Here is a 9,175-nt window from a genome sequence, read left to right as displayed (position 1 = left end):
ACCGCGGTTCAATCCCCCAGCACCACATGCCAGCCAGCCCCGCCCCCTGGTGGGCTGAGCTGCCCCCCCACATAAATAAATAAAAATTTAAAAAAAAACAAAAAACAGAAAAAGCCACATCAAACTAAGGTATCCAAAAATTACTTTAAGAAGGTAATTATAAACAGATCTGTACTAGTACTGAAATACTATTCACAAATATAAGTATATTTAGAATAAAAGTGCTGTTTATAATCAGTTTAAGCAATATTTACAATTCTATTAATCTGAATATGGTTTTTGTTTGGTTTTGTTGACACTAGACAAACATTCTGAAATTTGTTGTACTTTTGTTTTATTGCAAGGCAGGTTCTCACTATGTAGTGCAGGCTGGCCTTGAACTCTGGCAAGGCCTCACTCTTGAGTGCTGGGATTAGAGATGTGTGTCACCACAGCCAACTAACATTGTAAAATCTGTATGAAAAAGTAATGGTCTCAGAACAGGCAAGACAAACCTAAAAAATAAATACACAGAAAAGGCTGGGGAGATAGCTCAGTACCATAAGCACCTGCCTGGCAAGCACAAGGTTCTGAATTTGATCCCCAGTACTCTCCCAAAAAGGAATAAGGGATGTGGTGGCACATGCCTGTAATCCCAGCACTCAGGAGGCTAAGACAGGAAGACTGCTGAATTTGAGACCAGTCTGGGCTAAGAAGTGAGCTAAAGGCCAGCCTGAGCTGCATAAGGAGACTCTGTCTCAAAAAGGCAAAACAAAAACCAAGTAATATAAATGTGTCAATTTTAGAACAGTGCCTTACACATACCTCTTAATAAACGTAACATTACTAGTTCTATGAAACCAGGTAAATTATTCTCTTTTGATTTACTAGAAGAAATGGAAAACCAGAGTACCTATCTCACCTTCTTAAAAGGATGAAATTAACATATGTAAAGTGTTATGAACACAACAGAGAGGAGTTAGAACAATGTATTACACTTATAAGCAATGCTGAGAATAGCTATTATCACATGCAGAATGAGGACCATGTGAAAAGAAAAAAAAAGTATGTTATTTCAGTTTAGAAATAACTGGTGGCAATGTGGCAATGTGGAGAATGGAAAAGCTGAACACTTAGCAGTTATGATGCTATTTCAATTATTCAAACCTAAGAAAGGTAAGCAACAATGATGGAAAGAAGTTTGAAAGATACATGAGAACTGTGAACAGATCAGCCACTGAAAGACAGTGAGCAAGTATCATCAGTGATCCCAATGGCTGGATGTTAACGTGGAAATGCAGTTAACACAGATGAAGTTGAAGGTTCTAAGATTGTTTTCTACTTATGTTATTAAAAAATGATATCTAATGTTCATTTTGAGATTTGGAAATATAAGTTGCGAACTACCAAATAAATGCTATAGTTATTTGGAAAGAACTACCATATACAAAATATCTTAATGCCTATCAGCTAATTTTTTGAAATAACATACAACACAAGCCACAAATGTCTTTTTTTTTTTAATTCCTATTATTTTGTTTAATGAAATTCTGTAGAATTTCTTTTTTTTTTTCCCCGAGGTTGATAGGTTTAAACTTTATCTTTTTTATCTTTTTTTTTTTCTGCATTACCATGGATTGACCTCAGACCCTTGCGCTTATTAAACTCAGCCATCTCCCCAGCCCCACACAGATGTCTTTAAAATTACTACAGGCCTATAAAACATTGCCTATTTGTGTTTTCTTAAATAGCAAAAAAGCAAAAACCTAAGCTTTGCTTCACTACCCTTCTCTGTATGGAGAAAGGTTTCTTACCATGATTGGCTTGCCCTGAAATGTTTTCACTTCTTCTCGCAAGTATTTAAATGCCTGTTAAAGCAGAAAGAACTTTCATTAGTATCTAAATAGACATTTCATTAAAGCCACCTTTACTTATCAAGAGTCTGGAACTACCAATTATTTCTTTAAAAAAAATCCTTAAGTTGACAGAATGAAAAGTAAATTAAAAATTAAAACATTCTCAGCTAAAATTCACACATATAGATTACTACAGATAAAATATGCAAGACTGAAAGCAGACCTAAAACCACAGTAGATATATGATTCAGAAGAATTTCTTTTTTTTTTCTTTTTTGGCAGAACCAGGGATTGAACTCAGGCCCTTGCGCTCTCCAGGGAAGCGCTTATTCCACTGAGCCATCTCCCCAGCCCAATTTAGAGAAATTTATAAGACATATTAAAGAACAATAAAAATCTGTCAATTTGTACTATTATTTGTTTAAAGTACATATTTCTGTTTTAAGGAGGACTTATTAATAAAACCATTCAATCAAAACTTGCAGAATTTTTTAGAAAATTGTAGATCTACTGTGTAGTAGAAGTACCATTCAGTATATGGTTTTCAATATCCACATTAATTTTGTTGTTTTTTGGAGAGAGGGTCTCACAGTAGTTCAGGTGGCTCCTGAACTTACGATGTAGGCCAGACTGGCCTCCAGCTTGTGGCAATCCTCCTGCCTCAGCCTCTCAAGTGCTACAGGTGTGCACCACCATGCCCAGTCCATTCATATGAATTTTTTTTTTTTTTTTTTTCCGGAACCAGGGATTGAACTCAGGCCCTTGTGCTTGCCAGGGAAGCACTTATTCCATTGAGCCATATCCCCGGCCCCATTCATATGAATTTTAACAGTGTGTGTTAACTTTTTTATTGACTGGAGGTTCTTCTTAAATTAAAACCAAGAGATTTTTATGAAGATAATCAAAAAAGGAAACCAATTAAGCAAAAGAAAAAAGGTGACCAATGTGCCCAGTAGCCTTCATAACATTAGAGTAAGCAAACATTTTAATTAAAATATACTGACTTTTGTAACTAAGACTTATAGTAGAAGAAAAAACTTCTCACCTGTTGTGCATCAGTGTCTGACTGGAAGGTGATGTACCAGTTGCTGTTGTGTGCAAACTCACAGCTTATCACTTTGGGGCAGTTTTCATTTTTGAACAAAGCTTTCACCTCCTAAAAAAGACAATTTATAGACAACTTTAAAAAATAACAGTAATGTGCTTTTTTTAAAATTAAAGAGAGTCTTGCCATGCAGTTCAGGTTGGCTCAGGCTGGTCTCCAACTCACAATGATCCACTTGTCTCAGCCTCCCAGTGCTGGGATTACAGGTGTGTACCACCACACCCAGAAATAATGGGCCTTTATTTGTTTATGGGGAAGATAAGCAGTTCTGTGTCTTTTAGTCCTATTTCTTCATGTGCTAATTATTCTGAACAAAATACACTATATTTTAAAATTTAAGGATGGAAAAATTTTATTTTATTATCAGCAGAACAAGTTTTTCGCTTCTGGTGGCAAGCTAAATTTTCTTTATACTAAAATCTCCTCTCCTTTCCCTGTCTAGTCTGCCATTAGTAAAAACAAGCCCCAAAAGCTGGGTGTGCGGAGGGATGGCTTGGTCATAATCCCAACACTCTTGGAGGCTGAGACAAGAAGATTACAAGTGTGAGTCCAGCCTGGGCAATTCAGTAGCTTAACTAGGAAGAAAAAATTAAAAAGGATAGAGAAATTTTTCAGTAGAAAGGCCTTAGTTTACTTTTGACATGCAGTTCAAAAATCAAAGATCTTGGGATGATTTATTTTCTAATTTATCTCACTGATTCCAAATTTGACAAACTTTCATTTAGAGATTTTTTTCTTTCTTTCTTTTTTTTGTGGAACCAGGGATGGAACTCAGGCCCTTGCACTTACCAGGGAAGCGCTTATTCTACTGAGTAATCTCTCTGACCCCTTATTTAAAGATTTAATGCTGAATGACTGGGCAAAATGATTAACTAAGACATTTTGTCATCTGGCAAGGGTTTAAAAATTCTTTTTTCAATAGGTAATAAATTACAAGTAAGTTACTGAAAAATTTTAACTTTTAAAATTTACAATGACTTAACCTGGCAATTCAGAGCAAATCTCTGAGGCACAGTGGTTAAGAAACATGGGCTTTTAGTCAGTGTGGTGGCACACACTTATGGTCCCAGCACTTGGGAGGCTGATATGTAAGGCCAGCCTGACCTGCATAGTGAGACCCTGTCTCAAAAAGACAAAAAGAAAAAGACAAGACAAGAAAATAGAAAAAATAAAGAAAAGAAACACGGGCTTCATATTTGGAGAGTGTGTTTAAATCTAGACTGTAAAAAAATTAAAAATTGAAAAAAAATCTAGACTGTGTCAATTTTTTTTTTTCCTGGATGGCAGATCTTTTTTATTTTTTTAGGGGAAAGTGCAAACACAGTCCCCCACTACCACAAATTACACAGTCGAGTTACCCACATTTGGGGCAGTCACTGGGGTCAGCACATCTGGATTGCAATGGATGAGCCACATAATCCGTGCCTGAGCATGGATCACCTCCTCTGCCTAGACAACAGTCCACTGTCCTCTGCTACCCTACTCCAAGGTCACTTCTACCAGACCCCTCATGGACCCCATGCAGCAGCAGCACCACCTTCCCTGTCAGGCATCCCATCATGTCAGGCTTCCCATCGTATCAGGCTATGTGCCGTTAAGCAGGCCCCGGGCACCCATACCTCTTCTATACTGGGCTGGCAGAAGTGTCTCAAGAATAAATGGAAGCAAAGGCACAAAGTAGACTGTGTCAATTAACAGTCCATTTACTGTTGAGCCAAGTTATTTAACCATCCAAAGACCCAGATTCTTTGTTGTAAACAGATGTTTGGCTTTAAAAGACTGTAAACTATAAAGTAAGCAACAGCTGGTAGAATCTAATTATTATTATTTTTTGAGGGGGTACTGGGAATTGAACTCAGGACCTTTTGCTTGCCAAGTAGGTTCTTGTACTACTGAGCTATAAGCCTGGCCCAAGAATCTAAATTTTAAATATGATCATGCATAATTATAGGAGACTGCGCTTCTGGATTATAGTGTTTCATCCAATTACTACTTTATTCTTTTTTTTTTTTTTTTTTTTTTGCAGAACCGGGGATTGAACTCAGGCTCTTGCACTTGCCAGGGAAGCGCTTATTCCACTGAGCCAACTCCCTGGCCCCACTACTTTATTCTTAAGCAAGTACCATGCCATTTTTATGAATGCACATTTGTTTTGTTTCACTAATCAGTAAGGTTATTTCATTAATCTCTTTAAAAATAACTAGCCTTAACAAAACTATACTATAATATTTTCCCCCTTCCCCTGTGGCTCAGCGCCCGCCCCAGGGGCAGGGCTGGTGCAGCATGTGGTGCTAGGGATTGAACTATGGTCCCTGTGCTTGCCTAAGCTTGCCTAAGCAGGCACTTTAGACCATTGAGCTATCTTGCCGGGCCCCATTGCTAAAATATTATGTTGAGAATAAATGATACGAAGTCAGAATTATACTTCACTTGTGTAACTTCTCCAGTTTAGTTACAGAGCATTTCACTTTAACAGTGACGAACAGTTTACCTCTACTGGTGTTGTTTCAGGAATCTCTCTGAGAATCACAATGCAACGTTTATGACTCGGCCTCACTTTCTCGCCTTTCTCATCAACTTGTACCATTGGAGATGCTGAAATTTTTAAAAAAAGGTCTCATTTAAAAGTGATAAGGCAGTGATATTAATAATGTCACCAAAGAATATTTTAATTTTTAACTGAATAAATTACCAGTGACTAATAGGCCAATGATCATAAAAAAAATCCAAAGTTTATACACAAATATCCTCAGAGGTTATGCACTGAGCAAATATTCAGGTACATACTTTGAGTCAGCACTGTCTTGAGGCTGAAAAGAAGCTGCCAGGGAGCATATGTTACATTATAACTTCATATGGTACCTTTTAAAAAAAATTTATATATTTGGTACTGCGCTTTGCTACACAGCTCAGACTCATAGCAATCCTCCTGTTTCAGCCTTCTTAGCACTGGGATTATAGGTGTGTGCCATCACCTCTGGTTTTCCATGGCTAGCATAGCTTACAGTACTGGGGAATCGAAACTGGGTCCTTGCACTTGCCTGGGCAGGCACTGAGCTATATTGTTGGCCCATATGGTGCCTCTTTTTAAAGTAATATATTTACTTTTATATATTCCAACCAAGAGCCAAAAGTCAGATTTTGGATGCTGATTTTGAGGAAAGAGTAGAAACGGGTACTTTTACATAGCCAAACTTATTTCTAGTTCCTTCAGAGTAAGAATATGTCACATTTCCCTGAAGTAAGCAGATTTTAAAAAGCAATGAAGGGTAAAGGGTGGTATAAGTGCTTGGTTCCAATCTAAGTAAGAGAAAGTATTTTGCTTGTCTGCCAATTTTCTTTGTAGACAAGACTGGGACATTTTATGCTGGGCATGGTGGTGTACACCTGTAATCTGAGGCAGGAGGATCACTAAGTTTGAGACCAGCCTGGGCTATAAACTGAGCTCAAGGCCAGCCTGAACTGCATAGCAAGACCCTGTTTCCAACAATCAAACAAGCAAACAAACAAACAAACAAACAAGTCTATACAAACTTAACATTCCCATATAGGGCTATGGTACTTACTGTATTTAATTTTCTTTTTTTTTTTTTTTTTGTATTTAAGACAGGGTAGACAGGGTCTACAGGGTCTCACTGCACAGATCAGACTTGTAGTGATCCTCCTGTTTACAGCCCTCCAAGTGCTGGGATTGCAGGTGTGCACTACCACGCCCAGTCTCCATTGTCTGGGGGGGGGGAGCGCAGGGCCGGCACCACAGGCTCCATTAACTTTGAAACATTCTGAACAGACCCCATATAAAAGATCTCCTTTATTCAGTCAAGTAGTTTATTAATAAACTTGGGAAGTTGCCAAGAAATATTAATATGAAAACACAGACATCATTAAAAAGTCTTAAGAGCCTAACTAGGTAACATAGTTTATGGTACCTAGGACTCTACCTAAGCCCTTCATACCAGCCCCTTCCTGTTCATTTTTTAAGATAAGGGCTCTGTAGGTTATTTATTGCCTAGGCTGGGCTTGAATTTGTGATTTTCTTTTAACAGCTTCCCAGAATACTTGGATTATAGGCATGTGCTACCAAGCCCACCAACAATATCAATTTTTTGTGGTACTGGACTGGGGATCTTGTGCTTACTAGGAAGGCACTTAAGCTGCTGAGCTATTTCCCCAGCCCCTAGAAGTATCAAGTCTTTACCAAACTTCAGAAGTGCTTATCAAATTGTAGTTACAACTCATAGATTGTGAAACCCATTTAAGATTAAAAAAAAGAGAGAGATTTCATTGTTTACACTTCCTAATTGAACATCAAGCTTAGTGAGCATAATACACAATTGATATAGGAGTTGAACACATGGATTGCATGCAAGAACAAGTATGTGCACACGTACACACACACAGACCGGCAAACAGCAAAAACAAATTACTAGGGCTGGGGAGATGGCTCAGTAGAGTAAGTGCTTGCCTGGCAAGCACAAGGATCTGAGTTCAGTCCCCGGTTCCGGGGGAAAGGAAAAAAAAAAAAAAAAAAAAAAAAAAAAAAAAAGGGAAGCAATTCCCTCAAACCCATTCCCGGGGGAAAGAAAAAAAAAAAAAAAAAAAAAAAAAAAAAACCCCGGGGGGGGGGGGGGGGGGAATTACTAGAACAACACAGAACCATTAAAGCCTCTCAAATCATGAGAAATCCAGAGAATACTTAACTTCTTAAATATTTAAACACAATCACTGCCTGCCTGGCAAGTACAAAGTTCTGAGTTCAATTCCTGGTTACCTCCCCCCAAAAGAAGGTATTATTTACATACATCTCAACACTTCAAGAATTAGATCAGGATCTGTAGTCAACTTTTTTATTTCTTCCATGTTGGCAACTGTCCATATTGGGACGAACTGGTCACTATCCATTTGAGATATTAAGTAAAGATCCTTTGATAAATTTTCTCTGAAAGAAAACAAAAGTTAACATGAAGTTCTTGAAAACCATCTCAAGAAAAGTTGTACCTTATTCATTTTTATCACTATGTTCAGGAAAACAAAATCATGCTATTATTTTAAAAGCTCAGTTTCAAAGATACCTACATAATCTATGTTGGTAACACTTTCACAAAATGACTCTCCAAACATAATTGGCCCAGTTTTAGATAAAGAGCTCTATGGAATTTTTTTTTCCTATGGAATTATATACTACTATGGAAAGAGGCTTACCATTAAATAGCATGGTATAAAGAGTTGCAATGCTCCACCCTATAAACACTTCATCATCAGTGCTAGAATACACATATGGGAAAAGTGGTAATCTAACCAGGAGTAAACCTTCCAGGGAGGAGAGCAGTCTGAGGGACTGAACCCAGGGCCTTTCCACTAAGCTAGAGCTGCAAATCTTTATTTATTTTTTTTTAGTAAGTTCATGTTTACAATACATTTTCAATATATTCATTGTGGGTAGCCAGAACATGCCCATGACACACCAAATCTTTTTATATCCCCATCCTCTCTCCCAAATCTTTCCTGAATCCTAGTCCCCTTTCCATTTACTATTAAATTAGATATTAATCCTATCCAAGGAGTAGAGACTCCCTTCTCTATTTCTTATTATCTATAATTAATTTGCTTTAATTTATTTATACTTTGAGTTTCTCATATAAGGGAAGCTTAACATATTTAAGCCCATGTTTCTGATTTACTTAACATAATGGATTCCATAATACATTCATTTTCCTACAAATAACTCAGATTTATTCTGCCTGATAGACTAGTGCTCTATTGTATATAAACACATTTATCTGCTGATTGACATGAGTTATTATGAATTGTGTTGCTATTAAAATGGGAAAATATGTTATCATAGCAGTATGTCGTCTGTTTTTGTTTGTGTGCCTTTTTGAGACAGAATCTCACTATGCGGTTCAGGCTTGTCTGGAGCTCACTTTGTAGCCCAGGCTGGTTTCGAACTGCAAGATCCTCCAGCCTCAGCCTCCCTTCCCAAGCGTTGGGATTATAGGTGTGTACCACCATCCCCAGCAGTATATCTTTGACTCTTGGAAAGATACCTAGAAATGTAATAGATGTGTCAAAGAAATTTCTAGTTCAAGCTTTCTGAGGAATCTCCATAGTGTTTTCCAAAGTGGGTATACCAGATTCCCAGCAATAATGCAGAAGGAAGTGTAGCCTTGCCAGCATTTGTTACCATTTAATTTCTTGATAAAAGCCAGTCTTCCTGGAGTAAAATGAAATCTCA

General features: G+C 37.5%; 1 protein-coding gene and 1 non-coding gene across 2 annotated transcripts in view; both read right to left on the bottom strand.

Annotated features, from left to right (window-relative positions):
* The window catches only part of Larp4 (La ribonucleoprotein domain family member 4), a 71,045-nt gene that overhangs the window by 26,690 nt on the left and 35,180 nt on the right, over positions 1–9,175 (bottom strand). Inside the window, exons 5-8 of the mRNA XM_012516166.2 lie at positions 7,743–7,879; positions 5,432–5,535; positions 2,881–2,991; positions 1,794–1,847 (exon numbers count right to left, since the gene is read on the bottom strand). Of these exons, the coding sequence (XP_012371620.2) occupies positions 1,794–1,847; positions 2,881–2,991; positions 5,432–5,535; positions 7,743–7,879 (406 nt within the window). The remainder of the gene's footprint in view (positions 1–1,793; positions 1,848–2,880; positions 2,992–5,431; positions 5,536–7,742; positions 7,880–9,175) is intronic.
* LOC111818533 lies at positions 4,244–4,400 on the bottom strand. Its single transcript, XR_002822506.1, has one exon. It is a non-coding gene; the product is annotated as a U1 spliceosomal RNA (small nuclear RNA).

Source organism: Octodon degus, unplaced genomic scaffold (genome assembly GCF_000260255.1).
Source record: "Octodon degus isolate 3935 unplaced genomic scaffold, OctDeg1.0 scaffold00093, whole genome shotgun sequence".
NCBI lineage: Eukaryota > Metazoa > Chordata > Mammalia > Rodentia > Octodontidae > Octodon > Octodon degus.
Note: the sequence above shows the minus strand (reverse complement) of the source record. Positions and strands in the feature narration are given on the sequence as shown.